We start from the raw sequence: 26,193 nt of genomic DNA, 5'->3' as shown, positions 1-26,193 counted from the left end.
TGGCTGTAGGGGTGAGTGCGGGGTGGGGAGCGGGGCACGGGGGTACCGTGGCTGCGGAGAACATCCAGATGTACCCCTGATGTGGACTTAATTTCGGGGTCTAAACACACGCCCCTTGACGAGAACCTAGAGGGATGGAGAATATTTCGTTATGCTTCGTAATAAACTTCCCCAAAGGAGACTCCGGGTCCGCCCCGTCAAGTTCAGGAAAGGCGGACCCCTTTAAGGAGGCGGAAAAGTTAACCGCGATGGGCAGGCGCTCTGTCCAATCGCTAGTGACTCCTGGACTCTCTGGTCCAATGAGCAGCCTATGAAGGTGGGGTCCGGGTGCACACCCGGAAGTGGGTGCAGGCCAGCCGGCTCGCCTGGGGGCCATGGCAGCAGCGGCTACTGCAGCCGAGGGGGTCCCGAGTCGGGGGCCTCCCGGAGAAGTCATTCATCTGAATGTGGGAGGCAAGAGGTGAGTGTGGGAGACTCCTGAGGTCCCATCCTCGGGGGCGGGAAGCGGGGTGGGAGTATCCGCCTCTCCTGGGGGAATCCCTGTCCATCAAGGGTTGCTCCGCCCCCCGTTGGAGGCGCGAGATTCTGGAAAAACGCTGGGGGAGGGGGGAGGGGAGGGAACCCTGGATCCTGCGGGAGGGGGCCGCATTCCTCACCAGCCTGTCTTTATCTCTTTCGTCCGTTTACCTTCCCCGCCCAGATTCAGTACCTCTCGCCAGACGCTCACCTGGATCCCAGACTCCTTCTTCTCCAGGTGATCGGGAGAGCGAGTTTGGGGCGAGGGTAGGAGGGATGGAGAGGGCGTGGGAGACCTAATATCCACTCCCCCGGCCTGTGACGTCTGCTCGGTGTCCCTTCCCTGCAGCCTTCTGAGCGGACGCATCTCGACGCTGAAAGATGAGACCGGCGCAGTGAGTCGGACAAGAGCTGAAATGGGATGCGGGGAAGGGGTTGGTAGGAAGAGGGGCAGGACCCCACTCAGTCCTGCTTTTTACCTCATCCATCCTCTAACCCCCTTTCCCGCAGATCTTCATCGACAGGGACCCTACAGTCTTCGCCCCCATCCTCAACTTCCTGCGCACCAAAGAGTTGGACCCCAGGTTGGCATGGAAAAGGGGGAGGGAGTCCCTCACTGTCTTCACCCCCTGAGGAGTTCTCTCACCTCCTCTGAATGTCCACATGAGCTCCATTCTATTAGAATTCTCATTCAGAACCTTGATCACAGGCCGGGCGCGCCGGGGTTGCTCACGCCTGTAATCCCAACACTTTGGGAGGCCGAGGTGGGAGGATCACTTGAGCCCGGATTTGGAGACTAGCCTGGGCAACATAGCGAGACCCCATCTCTAAAAAAGCAAACAAGCAAAACTTCATGAGAATCTTGATCATGTTAAAATTATATGTCCTTCGATTTCTCCCTACACACACTCACATTTCCTCCACCCATATCATCACTCCTTAGCATCTTGATTCCATCAAAACTTTCTACCCCTTGACATTCTCTGTGCAGTTTTGAAAATTACCCTCTCAGCATTCTCTGCTCACCCCCACACCTAGACCCTGACCTCTAGTCAATTCTACTACCCAGGGGTGTCCACGGTTCCAGCCTCCTCCACGAAGCCCAGTTCTATGGGCTTACTCCTCTGGGTAAGTGGGAGCCCCCAACTATCATCCTCATTGTATAGAAAACCAACTGTGTGATGCTACCTGCCCCTCTTCCCCTTCTCTCCTGAAAGAGGACTGGGGTAGAGGTGGAAGGACTGGTTATGGCCCTGGCTGGGTCTGTATTGGTACTGGGAGGAGTATTGGTACTCTGTGTAGAAAGAAATGGGGAGGGGGAAATGGGGTGGCCTCAGCATCTCCCTAAGTCTCAGCCTTTAAGTCCTCCTGTTGCAGTTCGTCGCCTGCAGCTTCGAGAGGAGTTGGATCGATCTTCTTGCGGAAACGTCCTCTTCAATGGTTACCTGCCCCCACCAGGTAGGCACTCCCAATGGAATGGAGGGGCGCAGAGGTGGGCTAAAGACTACATTTCCCAGAAGGCTGCAACTCTTGGGTGCCTGTGCTGTGAGCCCTGAGATACAGTGGGAGGTGTAGTTCCCTATCAGATGCTTGGGCTGATGCTTGGAAAGGAAGTTGGAAACAGCATTTCCCATGAGGCAGTGGGCCAGCTAGCTCTTGAGGCTCAGAAGGATGTCCTGGAGCCCCATGGGAGTTGTAGTCCAGGTTTGGTTTCTTTGTGGGGGGGCTTTGGAAGACCTGGGATTCTTTGCACGGAGGGGAGAAATATTAATAGGAAGTTATTGACAGTAATGCCCATGATAGCCAGCCCACTGGCCATGGAAGGTATGCCCCAGTAGTTATTGGAACTAGGCTTTTCTGATTGGTAGAAGGAACAGAGTAGGGAAATTTCATCTACAGCTTTATTTCCCTAACTGCAGTCAGCACCTGCTACCTTCATGAAAGTTGCCAGATATAAAGACCTGTAGTAGTATTTTTCCAACTTAGTTTTATCCTGTTTTCCAAAAAACAATCATTTCATTTATTTATTTATTTATTTATTTATTTATTTATTTAATTTTATGAGACAGGGTCTGGCTTTGTCACCCAGGTTGGAGTGCAGTGGTGCGATCTTGGCTCACTGCAACCTCTGCCTCTCAGGTTCAAGCCATCCTCCCACCTCAGCTCCGCCACTGAATAGCTGAGACTACAGGGACTCCCCACCATGCCCGGCTAATTAAAAAAATAATAATCATTTTAAACGCAAGCTTTATATTATAAAAACAAAGTAAACATGAAAATAAAACCCAAACATAGCAGTGTTGTTAAACTCTGGCCTGTAGCAGTGGCTCACACCTGTAATCCTAGCAGTTTGGAGGCTGAGACAGGTAGATCACTTGAGACCTGGAGTTTGATACTAGCCCAGGTGGCATAGCAAGACCTCATCTCTACTAAAAATTAAAAAAAAATTAGCCACGTGTAGTGGTATGCACCTGTGGTCCCAGCTACTTGGGAGGCTGGGGTGGGAGGATTGCTTGAGCCCAGGAGGTCAAGGCTGCAGTGATTTATGATCACGCATTACACCCCAGCCTGGGTGACAGAGCGAGATGCTGTCTCAAAACAAAACACAACGAAAAATAACTCTGGCTAGATGCTATTGCTTGCCAAGGGTGCAGTCTTCTATTTATTAAAAGTGAAAATTAGGACCAGGCACAGTGGCTCACGCCTGTAATCCCAGCACTTTGGGAGGCTGAGGTAGGTGGATCACCTGAGGTCAGGAGTTCGAGACCAGCCTGTCCAACATGGTGAAACCCTGTATCTGCCAAAAACATAAAAGATTAGCCACATGTCGTGGCGGGTGCTTGTAATCCCAGCTACTTGGGAGGCTGAGGCAGGAGAATCACTTGAACCCGGGAGGCAGAGGTTGCAGTGAGCCAAGATTGCGCCATTGCACTCCAGCCTGTGTGACAAGAGTGGAACTCCAACTCAAAAAAAAAAAAAAAAAGGAAAATTAGGTAATACTGCAAATTCATTAATATCACAGCAGTACTAAACTCAGTTTTCCTCTGTGCTGGGCTCAAGGGAACTGAAAGGGGAGTAACTTGCTATGCGGTTCAGTGTCATTTCATGCTGTGTCACTGCACCACCTAAAATCTTCACCTGGAGACTATGTCCCACACATGGGGAAATCAATCACTGTCATATTTTAAGTGCTTGCTATGTGACAGCCACGATTACAATGACTGTTACTTTACCTCTTATTCTCACTCTAGTGTTCCCAGTGAAGCGGCGGAACCGGCACAGCCTAGTGGGGCCTCAGCACCTAGGAGGACGGCCAGCCCCTGTCCGACGGAGCAACACGATGCCCCCCAACCTTGGCAATGCAGGGCTGCTGGGCCGAATGCTGGATGAGAAAACCCCTCCCTCACCCTCAGGTACGTTTCTATCTCGTGGAAGGTTGGGGCAGCCGTGGGATCCCTGTGACCCTCTTCTGATCCCTACTCTTCCCCTCAAGGACAACCTGAGGAGCCGGGGATGGTGCGCCTGGTGTGTGGACACCATAACTGGATCGCTGTGGCCTATACCCAGTTTCTAGTCTGCTACAGGTGCTTGGGGAGGAAGTGGCAAGAGGTCCCAGCCCTGTTGATGGGAAGGGCATGTGGTGAGTGTTGGTGATGTCCCCTCAATCCTACAGGTTGAAGGAAGCCTCTGGCTGGCAGCTGGTGTTTTCCAGCCCCCGCCTGGACTGGCCCATCGAACGACTGGCGCTCACAGCCCGGGTGCATGGTGGGGCTTTGGGTGAACATGACAAGATGGTGGCAGCGGCCACTGGCAGCGAGATCCTGCTATGGGCTCTGCAGGCGGAAGGCAGTGGCTCCGAGATAGGTATGATCCCAAGCCTTTTCCAGAACCTTCTGTCCTTTAAATTCTACGGCCTGTTAAAATAACCCACCCCATAAAATCCTCAAACCCATAAGAATTCTCTGCTCTATTAGATCTCTTTGTGTCATTAGAATGCTCCAGCCCTTCAGAATTCTATATTCTGTTAGAATTCCCTGGCTTCCTAGAAAAATCCACCCACATATAATTCTCCCTCCATCAGAATTCCCTGCCCTGTTAGATCTCTTGGTTTTGTTAGAATGCGCTATTCTGTGTGGCCATGAGAAATCTCTGACTTGGCCTGGCGCGGTGGCTCATGCTTGTAATCCCAGCACTTTGGGAGGCTGAGGCGGACATATCATTTGAGGTCAGGAGTTCGAGACCCCCCTGGCCAACAGGATGAAACCCCGTCTTTACTTAAAAAATACAAAAAAATTAGCTGGGCATGGTGGCACGTGCCTGTAATCCCAGCTACTCAGGAGATTGAGGCAGGAGAATCACTGGAACCTGGGAGGCAGATGTTGCAGTGAGCTGAGATGGCAACACTGCATTCCAGCCTGAGCGACAGAGTGAGACACCATCTCAAAAAAAAAAAAAAAAAAAAAAAAAGAAATCTCTGACTTATGGCTGGGCACAGTAACTCACACCTGTAGTTCCAGCACCTTGGGAGACCATGGCAGGAGGATTGCTTGAGGCCAGGAGTTCGAGGCTGCCGTGAGCTATGTAAGCCATGATTGCACCACTGCACTCCAGCCTGGACAACAGAGCAAGACCCTATCTCAAAGCTACAACAACAAATCTCAGACTTATTAATCTGTCCCCAAATAAATCTCAGCCCTCGTAAGAATCTCCTGCCACCACTGGAGGTTTTTTTGCCTTGTTGCAAAGCTCAGTGCTGTTAGAATTCCAGACTCCTTTAGAATCCCATACCCCATCAGAAATCTTCTGGCCCGTTTTATCCTCTCTAATTCCTGCTGGAATCTTCACTTTTTTTTTTGAAATGGAGGAGTCTCTCTCTGTTGCCCAGATTGGAGTACAGCTGTGTGATCTCGGCTCACTGCAACCTCTGCCTCCTGGGGTCAAGCAATTCTCTTTCCTCAGCCTCCCAAGTAGCTGGGACTACAGGTGTGCGCTACCACACTCAGCTAATTTTTATATTTTTAGTAGAGATGGAGTTTCATCATGTTGGCCAGGCTGGTCTCGAACTCCTGGCTTCAAATGATCCGCCCACCTGAGCCTCTCAAAGTGTTGGGATTACAGGTGTGAGCCACCGTGCCCAGCCCCTGATGGAATCTTCTATCCTTCAAGGATTCTGTGGTCCCACTGAATCCTCTGGTCCTTGGAGTTCTTCCTCTCACCTCTCCTCCTCCATGAGGCAGGGTTCCAGCTGAGCCCTTTTTGCTCACTGCAGGGGTCTTCCATCTGGGGGTGCCTGTGGAGGCCTTGTTCTTCGTCGGGAACCAGCTCATTGCTACAAGCCACACGGGGCGCATCGGGGTGTGGAATGCCGTCACCAAGCACTGGCAGGTCAGAGTTCTGGCCAGCCTGGCTGCCCCCTTCCCAGTTTTTCAGACTGTACAGACCCAGGGAGGGGTTCGCATCTGCCCCCACCCCCATCCCCTAAACCTGGAGGAAGCCAGAGAACCAGCAGCTGGCCAGAACCTGGGGATGTCTGTGATAAAGGCCTAAGGAGCATCAGGGAAGCCTTCCTGGAGGAGGGGCTGCAGAGCCCACATGAAGCATGAATGGGTTTGAAAAGGAGGAGGGAGGATTGTCTTGGGACTGGGTGAGAGAACAGGTTAGGGGGGATGCTGTAGGAGACAAGAACTGGCTTGGCTCGGTGGCTGACACCTGTTGTAATCCCAGCACTTTGGGAGGCTGAGGTGGGAGGATGGCTTTGGGAGAAAGACAGACAGAGGCAGAGAAAGAGACAGAGAGGCAGAAAACCAGGCAAATACGGCCGGGCGCAGTGGCTCACGCCTGTAATCCCAGCACTTTGGGAGGCCGAGGCGGGCAGATCACAAGGTCAGGAGATCGAGACCATCCTGGCTAACACGGTGAAACCCTGTCTCTACTAAAAATGCAAAAAATTAGCCGGGCGAGGTGGCAGGCGCCTGTAGTCCTAGCTACGCGGGAGGCTGAGGCAGGAGAATGGTGTGAACCCCGGGGCGGGGAGCCTGCAGTGAGCCGAGATCGCGCCACTGCACTCCAGCCTGGGTGAAAGAGCGAGACTCCGTCTCAAAAAAAAAAAAAAAAAAAAAAACACACCAGGCAAATAGAAATAGAAAATCAGAAAGAGGTGACAGAGAAGGGTAAACAGAGTCAAACCAGACTGAACCACTGTGGCAGATGGGGGAACTCAGAGAGATGAAGGGAGATGAATTAGAGTCATGTCAGAAGTGTAGAGTGGAGGCCAGGTGCAGTGACTCCCACCAGTAATCCCAGCACTTTGGGAGGCCGAGGCAGGAGGATGGCTTGAGCCCAGGAGTTTGATACCAGCCTAGGAAGCATAATAAGACTCTGTCTCAACAAAAAATTTAAAAAATTAAAACTTTAAAAAGCACAGAGTCCAGGAGAGGCCAAGAGTCAGAGAGACAGATGCATCAAAGGGAGGAAGGGAGGGAACAAGACAGGCACAAAGATAGACCTGGGGTAGACGGGGCTGGGGAGCAGTGGGTGGGTTCTGGAGGTGGAGGAGAGGGCCCATCCTCTGTGAGGGGTCACCACGGAAGCAAAGGAGTGGAAGGGCTCCCGGCTGCAGCCTGTCCTGCCCCCCCCGCCCCCAGGTCCAGGAGGTGCAGCCCATCACCAGTTATGACGCGGCAGGCTCCTTCCTCCTCCTGGGCTGCAACAACGGCTCCATCTACTACGTGGGTGAGCAGCAGCCTGTGTCCCGGGTGCCCGAGAGCCTCCCCTGGGAGAGGGGAAGGGAGGGAGAGAGGCTGGGGCACCTGGAACAAACCCACTCCACCTTCCCTGCCCACCCCAGATGTGCAGAAGTTCCCCTTGCGCATGAAAGACAACGACCTCCTTGTCAGCGAGCTCTATCGGGACCCGGCGGAGGATGGGGTCACCGCCCTCAGTGTCTACCTCACCCCCAAGACCAGTAAGCTATGACCCGGCTTCCCCTGCTGCTGTCACCTGCCAGCCCCAGCCCCAGCCTGCAGCTGTCCCCCAGCTTGTATAGCATGACCCGGGGGGGTTTATCGAGGGGCGGCAGATTCAACTCTCTCTCATTTTTTTTTTTTTTTTGAGACAGAGTCTCATTCTGTTGCCCAGGCTGGAGTGCAGTGGTCCAATCTTGGCTCACTGCAACCTCTACCTCCTGAGTTCAAGTGATTCTCCTGCCTCAGCCTCCCAGATAGCTAGGATTACAGGCGCCCACTGCCACACCTGGCTAATTTTTGTAGTTTTAGTACAGATGGGGTTTCACCATGTTGGCCAGGCTGGTCTTGAACTCCTGACCTCAGATGATCTGCCTGCCTCAGCCCCCCAAAGTGCTGGGATTACAGACGTGAGCCACCATGCCCAGCCAGATTCAACTCTCATCCAGTCATTCAACAAATATTTGCTGAGCATCCCTGTATATAAGCACTGTTCTAGGTGCTAGATTGTGGCCAGCCTCTCCACCAGGGGCAGAATGGACAATTAGGAGTTAATCTTTGTGTTTCTTTCCCATCTTTGTGATTAAGGCATGATATTCACATGTTCATAAAACAACACAGATGCAGGTTTTATAGCAGATGAAGCTGAGTTCTCTTACTTGAGACAGTTTTTTGTTTTGTTTTCTTGACATCAAATGCAGAATAGGTTAATTTTTGAGATGTAATTCTCATACCATAAAATTTCCCATTTTAGCGTGCACAATTCAGCGGATTTTAGTATATTCACAAGGTTGTACAACTATCACCATGAACAAATTCCAGAGTATGTTCATCACCCCCGTAAGAAATCCCCTGATCTTTAGCAGTAACTCCACATTTCTCACTTCTGATACCCTCTAGAAATCACTAATATGCTTTCTCTTTTTGTTTGAGACAAAGTCTCGCTCTGCTGCCCAGGCTGGAGTGCAGTAGCATGATCTCAGCTCACTGCAACCTCCGCCTCTTGGGTTCAAGCAATTCTCATGCTTCAGCTTTCTGAGTAGGGGAGGATTACAGGTATGCATCACCATGCCCGGCTAATTTTTCTACTCTACTAAGAGGCTGGGTTACGCCATGTTGGCCAGGCTCAATATGCTTCCTATACCTATGGATTTGCCTGTTCTGGACAATTCATGTAAATGGGATCATACATTATATGGCCTTTTGTGTCTGCATTTTTCACTTAGCATAATTTTTTTAATGGTTATTGTTTTCTGGGTCTTAAGATATCCTTACCTATTCTAGGTTACAAAGATCTACAGAATTGCTTGTAGAAGACTTACAGTTTTAGTTTTCACGTGGAAGTCTGTTCTATCAGAAATTAAATTTTATGTATGGCGTGAGGCAGGGATTATTCTTTAAAAAAAAAAAAAAAAATAGAGACAGGGACTTGCTTTGTTGCCCAGGCTAGAGTGCAGTGGCATGATATCAGTTCTCTGCAACCTCCGCCACTTGGGCTCAAGCGATCCTTCTACCTCAACCTCCTGAACAGCAGAACCACAGGCATGCATCACCACACCTGTCTAATTTTTGTATTTTTTTGTAGAGACAGGGTTTTGCCATGTTGCCCAGGCTAGTCTTGAACTCCTGGGTTCAAGTGTTCCTCACACTTTGGCCTCCAAAGTGCTGGAAATACAGACTTGAGTCACTGTGCATGGCCATAGCTGCTGCTGCTGCTGCTTTTTTTTTTTTTTTAAGCAGAAATAAGTTAATAATACACCTAACTTCATGACAGATTATCACCTTTCTTCTTTGTAAGGCTCTTTTCTTATTTCTTTTTTTTCTTTCTTTTTTTTTTTTCTTTTCCTGAGACAGAGTATTGCTCTGTCATTCACCGCAGGCTGGAGTGCAATGGCGCAATCTCAGCTCACTACAACCTCTGCCTCCTAGGTTCAAGCAATTCTCCAGACTCAGCCTCCCAAGTAGCTGGGATTATGGGTGCCTGCCACCATGCCTGGCTAATTTTTGTGTTTTTAGTAGAGGCAGGGTTTTGCCACGTTGGCTAAGCTGGTCTTGAACTCCTGGGATTCTCCTGCCGTGGTCTCCCAAAGTGCTGGATTTACAGGCGTGGGCTGCTGCACCCGGCCTCTTTCTTATTTCACTTACTTACTCATTTCCTCCTCATCTCCTTTCCCACCACATGCCACTATTATGTCATTTTTGTTTGTTTTTTGAGACAGTCTCGCTTCGTCACCTAGGCTAGAGTGTAGTGGCGCAATCATAGCTCACTGCAGCCTTACCCCCTGGGTTCAAGTGATCCTCCTACTTCAGCCTCTTGAGTAGCTGGGATCATAGGTGCATGCCATCACACTCAACTAGTTTTTTAAAAATCTTTTGTAGAGATGAGGGTCTCACTATATTGCCCAGGCTGGCCTCAAACGCCTAGCCTCAAGCAATCTTCCTGCCTCGGCCTCTGTTCTCTGTTTTTCTTTCTCTTTCCTCTCTTATTTGCTGTTTCACTGTTACAACTTCTGTCTCTGGGCCTCTCCTCCTCTGACCTGTGCCTTTGTCTCCTTGTTCCTCCATTTCCCACATCTCATCACCATCTTTTTGTGTCCTTCCCTCTCTCCTTGCTTTCTGGCTGTGTCTCTGTTTGTGTCTCTTTCTTTCTTTCTTTTTTTTTTTTTTTGAGACAGAGTCTCATTCTGTCATGCAGGCTGGAGTGCAGTGGCGTGGTCTTGGCTCATTGCAACCTCTGCCTCCTGGGTTCAAGCAATTCTCATGCCTCAGCCTCCTGAGTAGCTGGGATTACAGGTGTGCACCACCACCCCCAGCTAATTTTTGTATTTTTAGTAGAGACGGGGTTTCAGCACATTGGCCAGGCTGGTCTTGAACTCCTGACCTCAGGTGATCCACCCACCTCAGCTTCCCAAAGTGATGGGATTACAGGCGTGAGTCACCATGCCCAGCCTCTCCTTGCTTTCTGACTATGTCTCTGTTCTGTGCTTGTTTCTTTCTCCCTGCCCTGGTTTCTGTCTCTGTGGCCCAGGCCCTCTCTTCATCCTTGGCCCCTCACCAGGTGACAGTGGGAACTGGATCGAGATCGCCTATGGCACCAGCTCAGGGGGTGTGCGGGTCATCGTGCAGCACCCGGAGACTGTGGGCTCGGGGCCTCAGCTCTTCCAGACCTTCACTGTGCACCGCAGCCCTGTCACCAAGATCATGCTGTCGGAGAAGCACCTCATCTCAGGTGAGCCTCTGTGGGGTGCTCCAGTGCTGGGAGAGACAGCTCAGATGGGAGTGTGGAGAGAGGAGGATGAGAATTTCCACTGGACAGGCCAAGTCCCTGCCCTCATGGAGCTGACATTCTAGCGGGGATGGCAGACAATAAATATATAAAAATGGACATCAATGGCCAGGTGTGGTGGCTCACACCTATAATCCCAACACTTCGGGAGGCCAAGGCGGGTGGATTACTTGAGATCAGGAGTTCGAGACCAGCCTGGCCAACATGGTGAAACCCCACCTCTACCAAAAATATAAAAAATTAGCCAGGTGTGGTGGCACGTGCCTGTAATCCCAGCTACTCGGGAGGCTGAGGCAGAAGAATTGCTTGAACCCGGGAGGCGGAGATTGCAGAGAGCCAAGATCGTGCTACTGCACTCCAGCCTAGGCAACAGAGCGAGACTCCATCTCAAAAATAAATAAAAATGCAAATCAGGCTGGGCACTGTGGCTCATGCCTATAATCCCAGCACTTTGGGAGGCCAAGGTGGGAGGATTGCTTGAGGCCAGGAGTGTGAGACCAACCTGGACAACAAAGTGAGACCTTGTTTTGTAGAAAATTTAAAAAAATTAGCCAAGTATGGTGGCACACACCTGTTGTCCCAGCTTCTTGGGAGGCTGAGGTGGAGGGATCACTTGAGCCCAAGAGTCAGGGGCTGCAATCGGCTATGGTTGCACTCCTGCACTCTAGCCCAGGCAACAAAGCAAGACTCTATCTCATAAAATAAAATATTAATAAAATAAATCAACACCAGGCAATGATAAGGGCTATGAATAAACATGAAGCTGTGTGTGACTAGAGAGTGTCAAGTTGCTGGAGAGGGGTCGTTCAGGGAAGGCCTGAGGAAGGACCTTTGAGCAGAAATAACAGAATGAGCAGTGCAGATTGGTAGGGACAAGCATTCAGGCTGAGGGAACAGGCATTGCAAAGGCTCTGAGGTGAAAGGATGCCTGAGGAAGTGCAGGGAGCCACTTGTGCCTGGAACAGAGTGAATGAGGGGGAGAATGGGAGGAGATGAGGGTATGGAGGTGACAAGGGCAGGAGCCACAGAGGGCTCCGAGCAGGGGAGGGACATGACTAGATCAGGTGTCCACAGGCTCCACCTGGCTGCCCGTGGGAGCACACTACTGGGATAGGACAGGAGCAGGGGACCTCTGGGAGGGGGGTGCTGATATGGTCCAGGCAGGTGACGAAATGGACCAGGACCAGTGTGGGGCAGAGGACAGGGCAAGGTGAGATCAGGCTCTGGAACAGTTTTGAAGGCAGACGCAACAGGGTTTTTAACATTTGGAATTCTGGGGAGGAAAGGATTCTCTGAAAGGGAAGAACTCAGCAAGGGCTGACCCTCCTGAAACCGGGCTGTTCTGAGGCTCTGGAGGGGCAGGCAGCATTGATGCCTGCACCAGGCCTGACTTCCTGCTCTCCTTGCGCCCCTCAGTCTGTGCTGACAACAACCACGTGCGGACATGGTCTGTGACTCGCTTCCGCGGCATGATTTCCACCCAGCCCGGCTCCACCCCACTCGCTTCCTTCAAGATCCTGGCTCTGGAGTCGGCAGATGGGCATGGCGGCTGCAGTGCTGGCAATGACATTGGTGCCTACTGGCTCCTAGGCTTCCCACCCCACTGACCCCCTTACTGACCCCTGTTGACCTCTGCTGATTCCCACTTGTGGCCACCTGACCCAGGAGCCTGCAACGATTGGGGTGTCCTGATCCTTGAGGCACCTGAGCTCCACTGACTGCTGCAACCCCCCAGCCCTCTCTGGCCCTGCCCAGCTCCAACAACCTGGGGATGGGACCGGGGTCTTGGGGTGGTGGGTTTCATCAGTGGGGAAGGAAGTCTGAGGCTGAGGGAATCCCAGCTGGCCCTGACCCCTGCCCCTGCCTGGCCCAGGCCCCTATGGCGAGCGGGACGACCAGCAAGTGTTCATCCAGAAGGTGGTGCCCAGTGCCAGCCAGCTGTTCGTGCGTCTCTCATCTACTGGGCAGCGGTGAGGACAGTCCTGTCCAACAGGGAGGGAGGTCAGGGGAGAAGGCAAGTTGCTAGCCAGGTCACTGAGGCCAGAAAGGGGTCCCAGCCAAGGAGCATTGAAGGAGCAAAGGCTGGGAGGGAGGACAGGCCTGGTGGGTTTGTCTTCTGGTATCAGAGGTGTGACAGGTGTTGGTGGGAGTGACCTGGCGCAGTGCCAGCCCAGTGCAGGCAGGGCTGGGTTGAAGGCACAGGGGGAGGAGTCAGGTTGGGATGGGGGGGCCCAGACAGAGGGGTCAGGGTGGGATGGGGGCCCAGGGGGAGGGGTCGGGGTGGGATGGGAGGCCCAGGGGGAGGGGGAGGGGTGGGATGGGGGCCCAGGGGGAGGGGTCGGGGTGGGATGGGAGGCCCAGGGGGAGGGGGAGGGGTGGGATGGGGGCCCAGGGGGAGGGGGAGGGGTGGGATGGGGGGGCCCAGGGGGAGGGGGAGGGGTGGGATGGAGGAGACCCAGGGAGCTGTAGGAGCCTTGCTTCAGCTGGGAAAGGGGCCTCGGAGGATGTTCTGGATGAAGGGACTCTGAGCAGAGACCTAGAGGACAAGTAGGAAGGAGCAGAAGAAAGAAGGGAGGGGAAAGGGGCCCCGGGCTGAGGGAACTGTATGTGCAGAGGCTGAGAAGGGCCAAATAGGGTCACACGGGAAGGACACCTGGGCTCCTGGGCTGGAGCACAGAATAGGAGGTGAGGATGGGGTGCAGATACGGGCGGGCCTTGTCAGGCTGTGGAAGGGCTGAGGCTTTGTCCTGTGCGGGGGTCCATGGCCACTGCACGGGGGATGAAAGGAGGCTTGATGGGAGGTCAGGAGCCCAGGGAGGAGGCCAGGAGGCTGATAGGAGGTGGGGGAGCAGCTGGGACGGGCCTCGGGCCTTCCCTGCAGTGGGAGCAGGGAAGAGCAGAAGCTCTGGGAGACTCCCTGGGTGTTTGGGGCTGGGGTGTCCAAGAGCTCCTGGACCCTTGGGACTGGAACTCAAGAGAAAAGCAGGCTAGGGATGGCTAAAGATTGGGGTGGCCCCTGGAGAGGCAGGAACTGCAGCCACAGTGGTGGGGACTGGGACTAGGAAGGGTGAGAAAGCGAGGGTGACTGCCTCCCCCACTGCACCCCCCAGGGTGTGCTCTGTGCGCTCCGTGGACGGCTCACCCACGACGGCCTTCACAGTGCTGGAGTGTGAGGGCTCCCGGCGGCTCGGCTCTCGGCCCCGGCGCTACCTGCTCACCGGCCAGGCCAACGGCAGCTTGGCCATGTGGGACCTAACCACCGCCATGGACGGCCTTGGCCAGGCCCCTGGTACTCCCTGCCCCACCCCAATCCCGTCCCAAGCCCCACAGCCTCACCCAGAACCACTCTCCACAGCCAACTTCCTGATCTCTCTCCCAGGCCCTTGCCCTCTGACCCCTTTTCCTTTGACCCCCTCTCTGCTCCCCATCCCTTCCTGCCCTTGTTTTTTAACCCGTCTCAGCCTCTGGCCCCCATGCATTGATCTCTGCTTCCTCTCTCCTGTCCTGACCCTCGGTGCTTGCACTGCAATGCAACCCAGGCCCTTGCCCTATGACCCCTGTCTTGCCCCCTGACCCTGCTTCCGTGCCCCCCAGCAGGTGGCCTGACGGAGCAAGAGCTGATGGAACAGCTAGAACACTGTGAGCTGGCCCCACCGGCTCCCTCAGCTCCCTCGCGGGGCTCTCTCCCCAGCCCCTCACCCCGCATCTCCCTCACCAGGTAGCCACAACTCCACTTCCCCTTCTGTGCAATGGTGGGAGAGGGGACAGCGTGGTGGCCCCAGGGACAGAGTGGCCCAGCTGCCCCGTGATGACATGCACTTACTGTCCTTACTTCCTCAGCCTCCACTCAGCCTCCAGCAACACCTCCTTGTCTGGCCACCGTGGGAGCCCAAGCCCCCCGCAGGCTGAGGCCCGGCGCCGTGGTGGGGGCAGCTTTGTGGAACGCTGCCAGGAACTGGTGCGGAGTGGGCCGGACCTCCGACGGCCACCCACACCAGCCCCTTGGCCCTCCACCGGTCTCGGCACTCCCCTCACACCTCCCAAGATGAAGCTCAATGAAACTTCCTTTTGAACAATGCAGCTGCCATGATGCCTTGGGATGCCCTGGTCCTGGGGGACTCAGGTGCCTCCCTGATTTCTGTGGGAACCCCGGGTTCAGGGCCAGGGCCTCCTTGGCATAAATGATTATTGTTACTAGGTCCCCACCTTCCCCCTTTTCTGGAAGCCAAAGTCACCCTCCCCAATAAAGTCCTCACTGCCAACATCTTGCTTATTCTTAGCAGGTTTGGGACTCCCCAGGAAAGGGGTGGGGAAGATGTGGGACCCAACCTGATATATGCAAAATCAGGAACATCTACCTCTCTTGTTTAAGCAAAGGGAGGCCAGGCACGGTGGCTCACACCTATAATCCCGGCACTTTGGGAGGCCAGTTTGCTTGTGCTCAGGAGTTTCAGACTAGCCTGGGCAACATAACAAAACCCCATCTCTACAAAAAATACAAAAATTAAGCAGGCATGGTGGTGCATGCCTGTGGTCCCAGCTTCTTGGGAGGCTGAGGTGGGAGGATCGCTTGAGCCTAGGAGGCCAAGGCTACAGTGAGCCATGATCACACCACTGCACTCCAGCCTGAGTGACAGAGTGAGATCCTGTCTCAAAAACAAAACAAAACAAAAAAGGTGTTGCAGGGGAGGAATGTGTTGGCTTTTACTCTGCCTTCAGGCATGGCTGGATCCAGGGGTTCCCTAATCCAGAATATCTTTTTTTCTTTTTTCTTTTTCTTTTTTTTTTTAAAGTCTCACTCTGTCATCCAGGCTGGAGTGCAGTGGTATAATCTCAGCTCACTGCAACCTCCACCTCCCAGGTTCAAGCAATTGCAGTCCTCCTGCATCAGCCTCCCGAGTAGCTGGGATTACAGGTGCGCACCACCATGCCCAGCTAATTTTTTTATTTTTAGTAGAGACAGCGTTTCACCATGTTGGCCAGGCTGGTCTTGAACTCCTGACCTCAGGTGATCTGCCCACCTCAGCCTCCCAAAGTGCTGGGATTACAGGCAAGAGCCACTGTGTCCGGCCCAGAATATCTTTTTATCTCCTAACTTCACTTACCTCTGGAATGCATCTTCAATGAGGTTTTCTCTCTGTGGCAAGGTGACTATAAGCAGCTCCTTAGCAACTCTTTTTTCCCTAGCAACAGCAAAAATCACAAGACTGATTCTCATTGGCTTGAATTAAGTCAGGTGGCCATTCCTGAACCAATTACTGTGGCCAGTGTGATGAAGGCCTTCCATTATTGCAGCCTGGATCATGTGTCCTGTTGTATTTTTAGTAGAGGCAGGGTTTCACCATGTTGGCCAGGCTGGTCTCAAGCTCCTGACCTCAGATGATCCACCTAACTTGGCCTCCCAGAGTGCTGGGATTACAGGCATGAGCCACCTTTCCTGGCTGGCCTTGGGATTTTTTTTTCCCAAATAATGCCCGTTCCTATGGCACTTTCTTGAGGAGGTTTTCTGCATCTTTTTTCCTTGTGCCAATAAAAAAGGGACAGAAAGTGGGGACAGACTAGGAGTAGAGAATACTAGAACATGCTAATTCTAGAATTCCATAGTTTCTGGAATGCCAGAGCTTCTGAAACATAGAGAGGGGTCTCAAACGTTAGGACATCTCGGACACAAGGATATTCTGGAGTGCTCATGGATTAACGATATTAGAGTTCTCCCCTGCTTATCAGAGAATCCAGAATATAGAAGTTTCTGACAAAAAGGACCTGAAAAATCACTGATTCTAGAATAGGGGAGTGTCAAGGGGAGTTCATACCCATGAATCTCCACCGGTAGGAATATCTTGCATGCCAGGATGTCTGGAATGCTGAGAATTATAGGATACAGAAAGGAATCTGGATTACTAGGAAATCTAGAGAATGGGAGAGATCCTGGACTATCCGCCCTTCCAGAGCACTGGAAGGTTTGTTTGTGTTCCAAGAAATCCATAATGGCAGGAGGTTCCGGATTATCAGAGAATCTAGAACACAAAGGGGAGACGTAAAAGGTGAGTGCCTCTGAAACCCGGGTGTTCTTAAATAGCTGTGCATCTCAAACCCTAGTTTTGTTTTTGTTTGTTTGTTTGTTTTTGAGACAGGGTCTTGCTCTGTTGCCCAGGCTAGAGTGCAGTGGTGCAATCATGGCTCACTGCAGCCTCGGCCTTCTGGGCTCAAGTGATCCTCCTGCCTCAGCCTCCTGAGTATTTGGGACTACAGGTGTGTGCCACCACAGCCAGCTACTTTTTAAGTTTGTTTGTAGAGACAATTGTCTCACTATGTTGCCCAGGCTGGTCTCAAACTCCTGGGCTCAAGCCATTCTCCCGCCTTAGCCTCCCAAAGTGCTGGGATTACAGGTGTGAGCTACCATGCCCAGCCTCAGACTCTAGAAAATTTTTTACATGCCAGGATATTCAGAATATTGGGGGATATTGGCATGTTAGGAAATCTAGTATGTGGGAGGAGGGCCTGGAAGGTCAGGAAATCTAGAATATGGTGGTGGTTTGTAATGCTCACAGATCTAGAATATTAGGGTCATTTTTTTTTCCAGGTCAGAGAATCCAGAATGCTCGTGTTGCTGGAATGCTGGTCATTCTATTTTTATTTCATTTTTAAATTTTTATTATTTTCTTTATTTCTTTTTTTTTGAGACAGGGTCTTTCTCTGTTGCCCGGGTTGGAGTGCAGTGGTGTGACCTCAGCTCACTGCAATCTCTGCCTCCCGGGTTCAAGTGCCTCCCACCTTAGCCTCTTGAGTAGCTGGGCTTACAGGCGTGCGCCACCATGCCTGGATAATTTTTGTATTCTTAGTAGAGACAGGGTTTCACTGTGTTGGCCAGGCTGGCCTCAAACTCCTGACCTCAGGTGATCTGCCCTCCCGCCTCGGCCTCCCAAAGTGCTGGGATTACAGATGTGAGCCGGCCTCATTCTGAGGGAGGGGGTAGGAGAGAGAGAGAGAGGGAGGGAGGAGAATTTGGGATGTCAGCAAATCTAGAACACTGAAGAGCTGGGTTTTTTAAATGCTAGAGATAGTATTATCCTAGTATAGTATTAACTCTGTGTGTTTTTGTGCGTGAGAGGGCATGGGGGGAGGAGTGGAAGATTCTGGAATGCGGGGGGACTAGAACTCTGAGGGATTCTGAAGGGTTGAGATGAGTTAGGATCCAAGAGGTGACATAGACACGACCCTGGGAGATAGTGACACTGAAGGGAGGGATGGGGAGCTGGGGACTCCAAATTCTAGGGGGAGGGGAGGCTAACGCCGGAAGTTGCAGTGGTGAGCCAGAGGCTGTTGCCTAGCAACAAGCATTGAAGATGCGCTGGATCCCGGACAGAAGGGAGAAATTTCAGCAGCGCCCCCAGCAAATGCTCCAGCCACAGGGTAGGAGGTGGTGAGGGGGGAGGCGGGTAGGGATATGCTGTCCTGAAGGGTCATGTGAGCAGGGGTCTTGGGGGTTATACAAAAACAGGGTCTTGGAGTACAGTCATGGGGCAGAGCCGGGCTCTGGGACAGCCCACGAATGGCTGTGAATGGAGTGTGAGTGCCGTCGTCACCTGCCCCAGGGACTGTGTGTCCCTGGACGGTGCTGGACCCAGATTTCTAGGTGTCAGTGTGGGATGGAGGCATGGGTTGCTGTAGGTGGCAGTAACGGTGTGTAGCCGTGTGAGTCAGCCTGTGTGTCTCACTGTGAGGGGGGGGTGAAGGACTTCCCCGTCAGTCCTGCACACCCTCCTGGATTGGAAGAAGGAGCAAGAGTGGGGAGTGGGGGGTGCAACTGGATCAGTTGGCATTCTTGGTCTGGGGTGGGCTCTGTGGTCAGGGCGTGTGGCCTAGTAACCTGTGTGGGTGGAGCCTGGGATCCACGAGATGGGGGCGGGGCTAACGCTACAGAACTGAGAACCTTAAGAATCCAACTGCTGTGGGATATGGGGCCTGGAACCCCAAGCGAACATGAAAGGGGTGGGCTTGGGATCCTGCATGTGGTCACGTCCCAATTTTCTGTGGGAAAGGGTGTGGCCTAAAACTCAGTGGAAAAACAGGTGATTGGGGCAGAGTGAAGCTCTGAGGGTGGTGCCTTAGGGAGAGAAGGGGCTTGTATTTCAGAGACTATAAGGTGGAGCCTTGAATTTATAATGATCTTCTCAAAGAATTGATCCCTTCCCAAGGCCCTAGGCTTTAGGGGTTCCAGGCTCACCATCTGCAAAAGCTTGCTCCCCAAAGCTCTGTCCCTCAGTGAACCCAGCCAGGCTCTGCCCCTGACCCACAGGATCTGCTCCCAGGGGGCTCTTGGCTGTGCCCCCTTCTGCACCTCACTTATCGCCAACCCCAGAGGGTATCAGACCCCCTTCCTTGCCTGAGTCTTTGAATGCTCCCAAGAGCTTTCAGTCTCAAGCTGGGCTTGAGACCCCGAGTTTGAAGGCTTGAAGCCTGGAACCCCGGTGTGGACGGGGTTTAAGGGCCCCTGTGGCTTGCAGCTCCTAGTGGTGGAGACTCTTAGGCAAGGAGGGGATCGGTACTCTCTTTTATATAGGTTTAGGTGTTTATTTATTATTGAGATAGGGTCTCACTCTATCGTCCAGGCTGGAGTGCAGTGCAGTGCAGTGGTGCCCTCTCATCTCACTGCAGACTCCACTTTCCAGGCTCAAGTGATCCTCCTACCTCATCCTCCCGAGTAGCTGGAACTACTGGCGCATGCCACCATACCCGGCTAATTTTGGGATTTTTAATAGAGATGGGGTCCTATGTTGTACTGTGTTGCCCAGGCTCGCCTCAAACTCCTGGACTCAAGCGATCCACCTCGGCCTCCCAAAGTACTGGGATTGGCCGGAACTGGGAACTCTCTAAGAAGAAAGTCTGCAATTCTGGGTGGAGGGAGGCTGCTTTCGGGAGCATTCAAAGACTCAGGCAAGGAAGGGGGTCTGATACCCTCTGGGGGCGGTGATAAGTGGGGTGCAGGAGGGGGCAGAGCCAGGAGCCCCCTGGGAGCAGAGTTTGTGGATCCGGGCAGAGCCTGGCTGGGTTCACTGAGGGACAGAGCTTCCGAGAGCAAGCTTTTGCAGATGGTAAGCCTGGAACCCCTGAAGCCTAGGGTCTTGAGAAGAGATCAATTATTTGAGAAGATCCAATGTGAACTTGGGACCCTCAGAGGGGCAGGACCTGGGGGCTGGTGCGGGGTTGGTGCTCCATTTGCAGAATCCTCAGTCTCTCTTGTGGAAAGGGGTACCCGTGGGGGGCTTCCAGCTTCCACGCCAGCGACAGAGCTAAATTCTGACCGAATTCTCCCAGAACTGAGAGCAGAGGGCTGAGGCAGTCCAGCTTAGGGGACCCTGCCCCCAACCCCCCTCCCGTATCCCTCCCATTTGTAAGCACCCCTACGCCTGGGACCTCTGCTCCACGAGAAGGTTCACGGAGCCAGTACCCGAGTCCTAATTTCCCCCCATCGCGTGGGGAACTCGAGGTCCCCCGCGCCCTCAGACCGGCACCTGTCCTTGCTGCTTCCTGATTGGCCGCGCGGCGAGCGCTGGCGGTGCCGGGCTGTGATTGGCGGGAAGTTCGCAGCCCGTGGCTGGACTGTGGAGAAAGTGAGTCGGCCTCGGGCGGGGCGGGGGCGGGGGCAGGGGCGGGGCCGCGGCTAGCCGGACCCGCTGGACAGACCGCCCGCCCGGAGCGGGACTCGGCGCCCGACACGATGCGGAGGCCTGGCAGCAGCGGCCGCCGCCCCCTCCTGCTGGTGCTGCTGCTGCCGCTCCTCGCAGCCGCCGCCTCCGTCGCCAGCCCCAGCCCCAGCCCCAGCCAGGTCGTCGAGGTCCCGGGGGTCCCCAGCCGCCCGGCCAGGTAAGCCCGGCTGCGGCCCCTGCTTCCTTGTGCCCCTTCCACCTGGTGGAAGTCTGGTGGTCCAGGAGGACCACGGCTTTCGGATTCAGGGGGAAATCGAACCCATTGCTTCGATGCGGAGATGCAAAGAGGGCTCTTGGATTTATTAGGCTCTCTCAATTTGTAGGGGTTAGATTCGGGGAGTACTGAGATTTTTAGGGGAAAGAATCCCCTTTATTGTGGTGGAGAAGGCTAAGTCTCCAGAGAATCCTCGAGTTAGTTCGGGGAAAGGTCTCTAGTTTATTGGGGCGGAGGGGTGGGGGCCTGAGCTCTCCTAGAATGATAGAGACGTGTGGGGTCTTCGAGCTAGGATGGAGCTCCCCAAGTTTCTTGGGCGCGTAAGAAGGAAACGTGTTGGGGGATTCTGGAGGGACTTTATGAGGCCGCTGAGTTGTCCTGGTTTTCTAGGATTTGGAGGCTCTGTGTTGATGAAAAGGGACCTTTGGGTTTTTCGAATTGGTCAGGAAGCCGTAGACTCTTGGGTTGATGGCGAAGGGGCTTGTGGGGAGTTGGGTGGGGTGGGGGAGTCCTCAGGCTTCAGAACGGTTGGGGATGCTCAAGTTTCCTAGAATTAGAGGACTCTGGGATTCAATGAGGCTCCAGTGATTTCACCGCGAGAGATCCAGGATTCCCTATAGATCTGGGGGCTATAGGCGCCCTTCCTGTCTGCGGGTGACGGCACTGAAGGAAGCCGTCTGCCCAGCACCCCCACCCACCCTCCCCGCCTGGCGGCCCAGCGCTCCGTTACAAAGGCCCCGGGCTCCTCTCCCGCCTGGGTCTCTGCGAATGCGTTTAGTAACCCGAGCCGCGGCGGGGGCGGGGCCGGGAAGGGGTTAACCTGGAGAAAAGGCGGGAGGGATGACGGCAAGATCGGGGATCCCCGAGGCTCCCCAGATGGCCTCATCCTCCACTCGGCCCCACCCACCTGAGAGGGGCCCACGCTCTGGACACCGCCTTCTCTGCACCCCCCCACTGCCCTCCTCTCGGGGTCTGGGCGCGCGTCCTCGTCTCTAGCCCCCCCTTAGCCTGGGGATAATGGACTTGTCTGGGGGGCCCCTTCATTGCGACGCACTTGAACCGGAGCTGGAAGCTCCGCCACTGAGACCCTCTGGGCTGGGAGATGTCTCCAAGAATGGCACCTTTCTCCTGGTCAGGCGGGAAACTGAGGCCCAAAGACCAAGAAACGCTGGCTTCTGGACACACATCGTGGAAGGGCAAGAACAGGCCAGAACTCAGGCTCTGGGATTCTCAGTCCTGGACTGTGACTCCCGTATCCCCCTCCACCTCAGCACCCTGCTGGACCCACAGTCAGAGGGAAGAGCCTTCCCTCCCCAGCTGCCAAGGCCTGTGAAAATGGCGCCACCTGTCGGCCAGGCTCAGGATGGCGTCTGAGTCCCGGACCGGGATGTGCGGGAGGGCGGGATTCTAGATTCCCAGACAGTCCGGGCTTAGAAATGCTCTTAGAAATCGAGTCTTTTGTTTTTGTCTTTTAATCACTTTTAAAAGGCTTTAAAATAACGTATATTTTTAATGAAATCTTACCGCCAAAACTTCATAAGACCAAAGTACGGTTTCTGTGCCCTTCAGCCCAAAGTCTAAGCCAATTTGCCTCCCATTGTACAGATGGAGAAACTGAGGTGTGGGGAGAAGAACCTCGATAGTCATATATCTGTTTCAAGCCCCCTCAGGATTCGTCTTGGTTTCCCCTCCCCTGATTGCCCTCCTTTGCAGAGTTCTGGGGTGCTAGGGGCCTGAGTGACTTCCACTCCACTATTTATAGCGTTGCTGTTTGTCGCTGCTGCCCGGGCCAGACGTCTAGGAGGAGCCGCTGCATCCGAGGTGGGTTCTGGAAGATGGGGTATGAATAGGGGGCAAAAGGGAGTAGGAGGAGAGGGGCAGGGAGCTCCCCATCCCGCCGCTCATCCCAGTGGGAGAGCTGGATGCATTTGGTAGAGAAGTACTTGGTCCCCTCCTTCCCCACTTAGTCCCTGGCTGTCTCCGAAGCCTCCTGCAGGGTCCGAAGCTGCCAGCCCAAAAAGTGTGCAGGCCCCCAGCGGTGCCTGAACCCAGTGCCTGCAGTGCCCAGTCCCAGCCCCAGCGTGAGGAAGAGACAGGTGTCCCTCAACTGGCAGCCACTGACGTGAGTGGGCAGTCCCTCCCCTACCAAATCCTCCCTTAGGAACTCCCAGCTTTGCCCCCGTTTCCGCTCCTCCTCCCTCCCCGCTCCCTCTCTCTCCCCCCTCCCTCCCCGGCTCTTTCTTTTGCTATCAGCCTGTCTGTCCGTTTCTATTTCATCCCTTCCCTGCCTATCTCAGGCTCTTCCCATCTCTGCATTATTTCTGTCTCTTTCTGTTTCTTTCTAGTTACCTGTCTCTTTTCCTCTCTCTCTTTCTCCCTGTGTCTCACTGCCTGCCTCTATGTCTAAGTCTCTCTGCCCCTTCTCTCTTTCTCTCCCCCAACCCCCATCATCTCTTTCTCTCAGGGTCTTTGTTTCTCTCCCACTAGAGGCCTGGTCCCCATAAATGGGTGTTGTGGGGGGAGGGTTGGGCAGAGCCGCTACTGAAAGACATTTTCCTGGCATGGAGGCCCTTTGGTGGGGAGGTCAGTTTAACCCGGTGACAGCAGCTTTTCCGTCCTCTCCCACCCAGGCTGCAGGAGGCCAGAGCTCTACTGAAGCGGCGGCGGCCTCGGGGGCCAGGGGGCCGGGGACTACTGAGAAGGAGGCCCCCACAGCTTGCCCCCGCTGGCAAGGCCCCGGGTAAGCACATCCGCCTTTCCTCCGCCTGGGGCGAGGGGGGTTCCGGGCCAGATAAAGCCGTCTGGTTCCCACGGTCCAGCCGCCGCCTACCCGCGCCCCCCTCCCCCGTTGTAGCTCAGCCCCCACCCCTAGGACGAGGCCCCCTCTAGGGACCCCAGCGTCCGGCCCTGCGAGGTGAGCCCGGGACAGGACCAGACACAGGCCAGAGGCACTGACCCGCGGGGGTGGGGCCGGGAAGCCAGGCGTCCGGGCTCCCCGCGGCCGAAGAGGGAGGGCGCTGGCCCGTTAGAAAGCTCCGCTGAACCAGCCCAGACAACAAAAGCGATTGTGCGGGTTGGCGCCTGCCTGGGCACTAAATGCTCAAGATTGCGGGGCGGCTGGGGGCCAAAGGCCTCCTCCTGTTTCCCGAATCCTCCCCCTGCACTCCTCCCACTCCAGCTCTCGACCCCTAGTCTAGAACACCCCTCCTCTCAAACACCCTCAAAACCCTCCTCTTGCTGTAGCCTTCAGCCCAGATGTGACCCCTCCCCCTAAAGTCTTCCAGATGTGAGCCTCGGGCCAGATGTTAGTACCCCCGCCCACAGCCTCCCTTTATCCATTGTGACTTCTCCCGCCAGGTGTGGGGTTCTGGCCAGATGTGGCTACATCTTCACATGTATCCCCCCACCTCCAGCCTCCTGCCCAGGATCTAGACGCCCAATTCCTTTACGTGCCCAGGTGCAGCGACCCTTCTCCCATCCCTCAGATGTCCCACCTGGCTGTCCAGATGTGCCGTCATAGCCCCCTATCAAGATGAAGCCCCTTTCTCTGTGCCCAGGGCAGAAGAGGATCAACTCTTAGCTGTCTCCCCAAATGCGGCCCCCACTACTCTTAATGGATTTCCTCTTTATGGATTCAGCTCTGTCTGGGGGGAAACCCGCCCGCCCCCACCTGTTCCCTTCCCCGCCGCTCCCCTACAGGCCTGGTCCACTTGTTGGTGCGCGGATGGGGACAGAGGGGGCGCCCCGCTCACCCCTGCGAGTCTAGCGCCCAGCCTGCGAGCCTCTGGCTAAGCGCCCAGCCCCACGCGCCCCCGCGCGGCCGCCGGGGAGGGAGTGGTGGGGAGGGGGGGCCTGAGCGGGGGCGCGGCCGCCCTCCCCCGCGGGCGGGCGGGCGGGCGCGGCCGGGCCCCTCGGGCGGGCTGGGGCGGCGGCGCGGCGGAGCGCGGCGCTGCAGCCATGGCGGGCGGCGTGCGGCTGCTCTGGGTGTCGCTATTGGTGCTGCTGGCGCAGCTAGGGCCGCATCCCGGACTGGGCCGGCCCGGAGAGCGTCTCCGCGTGCGCTTCACCCCGGTCGTGTGCGGCCTGCGCTGCGTCCATGGGCCGACCGGCTCCCGCTGTACCCCGACCTGCGCGCCCCGCAACGCCACCAGCGTGGACAGCGGCGCTCCCGGCGGGGCGGCCCCGGGGGGACCCGGCTTCCGCGCCTGTGAGTGCAGGGTGGTGGTCCCGAGAGAGCGGCTCCGGGGGGAGGAGGATCCCTGGGGATGGAGGAGACAGTCCTCCAGGGAGAGGGAGCCCAGATTCCATATGCAACAGTGCAAGGGAATCTCAGGGGCTATTTGAGGAAGGGGGCCCCAAATTCCTGGCTTTTGGGGTTGGGTCCTGAGGGTTCCGATTTTGCACGCAGTGAGGGTTCTTAGAGGCCTGTGATGTCCCACGTGAGTGAATTGGCGCCAGCTTTCGTGCTTTGAGTCAAAACGGGGATCTCAGAATTGAGGGGCCTGAGAACTTTTGGGAGGGGGGCTCGAATTCTGAGACGCTGAGTAAGGAGTCCCCAGGGACCAAGCAAGAGTCTCAGGACCGCATGGGGGACGTCTCAGTTTCTGTCTTTGGGTGGGAAGGTTCTGTATGGGAATGCCTGTGAGGTGGGGTACTAGAGAGAAGAAAGTTGATCCGAAGAGCTAAGAGGGAGAGGGGACAGAGACGGGGTTGTGTGTGTGTGTGTGGCGGCGGGGGGGTGGGGAGGTGTCTCTGCAGGACCTGAGTTGCAGGGGTCCCATGTGCGACAGAAATCCAGATAAGAGGGCTTATGGAAGGGGCGCCCCCTCGGGGCGGAGGGGACAGGAGGTGTATGCACCAGGCACTCCTAGAGATGGGGAGCCTTGGGGGTTCAGGTGAGGTGGGGGAGGGCGCGCCACCTGTTGTTCCAGGATGCAAAAGTGGGCAGACTCTCTGGGATCGGGCGTCCCTGCCCCCTATCCCGCAGACCCTATGGAGTGGGGAGTGGGGGCCCCTGGCGCGGAGAACTCGCCCAGCCTGGCCCCCAGCCAGCCCAGCCCGGCCCCCAGCCAGCCCAGCCCGGCCGGCGTGAGCTCATCTCTCGCCTGAGCCCCCGCCCGCTGCCACTCCCTCTCTCCTCCCCTTCCTCCCTCTTTCTTTCACTCTTTCCCGGCCCAACCCCAACGTGCCTGTGCCAGGCGCCATGCCCAGGCGGGTGCCAAGCCCCTGGGGGTGCAAGGAGTGGCATGTGAAGTGGGGACTGACCTCAGAGGGACCCTTATGTCCTCAACTCCCCACTTGGCCAGGGCTGTGGGGCATGACGTTGGCTGTGGCCATCTAGTGGCCCACCCTGGGTGTAGGCACCCCCAGGGAGCTGGCCTGGGGGCCTGCATTCAGGCCAAGAGAAGGCAGAGAAATGCCTCTGGAGCTTGGGAAATACCCTCAGACCTGGCTGGTTTCCCACCCCCTCCATCAGAGACCCTTCCCATTTTGCAATTTTGATTC

The 26,193-nt window shown here is 55.1% G+C and overlaps 2 protein-coding genes across 11 annotated transcripts in view; both read left to right on the top strand.

Moving 5' to 3' along the window:
• The first annotated feature begins 301 nt into the window (after positions 1–301).
• On the top strand, positions 302–15,026 carry SHKBP1 (SH3KBP1 binding protein 1). Of its 6 annotated transcripts, none has more exons than XM_055251244.2 (18): positions 302–460; positions 701–754; positions 866–911; positions 1,027–1,100; positions 1,586–1,644; positions 1,894–1,974; positions 3,768–3,929; positions 4,010–4,100; positions 4,190–4,380; positions 5,786–5,901; positions 7,161–7,248; positions 7,364–7,480; positions 10,537–10,707; positions 12,181–12,336; positions 12,638–12,734; positions 13,875–14,053; positions 14,359–14,482; positions 14,605–15,026. In XM_055251244.2, exons 1-18 carry the CDS (start codon positions 375–377, stop codon positions 14,834–14,836), a joined length of 2,124 nt encoding a protein of 707 aa, XP_055107219.1. In that variant the 5' UTR covers positions 302–374; the 3' UTR covers positions 14,837–15,026. The 6 variants fall into 6 exon arrangements, with proteins under 6 accessions (XP_055107219.1, XP_055107220.1, XP_063477017.1 ...); XM_055251245.2 differs by having other exon boundaries at positions 319–460; positions 14,362–14,482; XM_063620947.1 differs by having other exon boundaries at positions 319–460; positions 10,507–10,707; positions 14,362–14,482.
• A 5,411-nt stretch (positions 15,027–20,437) lies between these two features.
• LTBP4 (latent transforming growth factor beta binding protein 4) overlaps positions 20,438–26,193 on the top strand; it is a 32,811-nt gene continuing 27,055 nt past the window's right edge. For 3 of the 5 annotated variants that reach the window (XM_063620883.1, XM_063620882.1, XM_055251242.2), the window contains exons 1-4: positions 20,456–20,631; positions 22,451–22,509; positions 22,675–22,810; positions 23,319–23,428. In XM_063620883.1, coding sequence (XP_063476953.1) covers positions 20,486–20,631; positions 22,451–22,509; positions 22,675–22,810; positions 23,319–23,428 — 451 coding nt within the window. In that variant the 5' untranslated portion in view covers positions 20,456–20,485. Of the gene's footprint in view, positions 20,632–22,450; positions 22,510–22,674; positions 22,811–23,318; positions 23,429–24,626; positions 24,896–26,193 lie in introns of those variants that run through there. The other 2 variants (XM_063620881.1, XM_055251243.2) reach the window with 2 other exon arrangements.

This window comes from Symphalangus syndactylus, chromosome 17 (genome assembly GCF_028878055.3).
Source record: "Symphalangus syndactylus isolate Jambi chromosome 17, NHGRI_mSymSyn1-v2.1_pri, whole genome shotgun sequence".
Lineage (NCBI taxonomy): Eukaryota > Metazoa > Chordata > Mammalia > Primates > Hylobatidae > Symphalangus > Symphalangus syndactylus.
The sequence above is the reverse complement of the archived record's forward strand: the minus strand, read 5'-3'. Positions and strand labels throughout refer to the sequence as shown.

Coding starts and splice junctions, on each gene's coding strand:
- SHKBP1 (XM_063620946.1), top strand. CDS start 375: ATGGCAGCAGCGGCTACTGCAGCCGAGGGGGTCCCGAGTCGGGGGCCT. Junction 4,101..4,189: donor CAGTTTCTAGTCTGCTACAG/GTGCTTGGGGAG, acceptor TCAATCCTACAG/GTTGAAGGAAGCCTCTGGCT. Junction 14,483..14,604: donor CCCCGCATCTCCCTCACCAG/GTAGCCACAACT, acceptor TTACTTCCTCAG/CCTCCACTCAGCCTCCAGCA.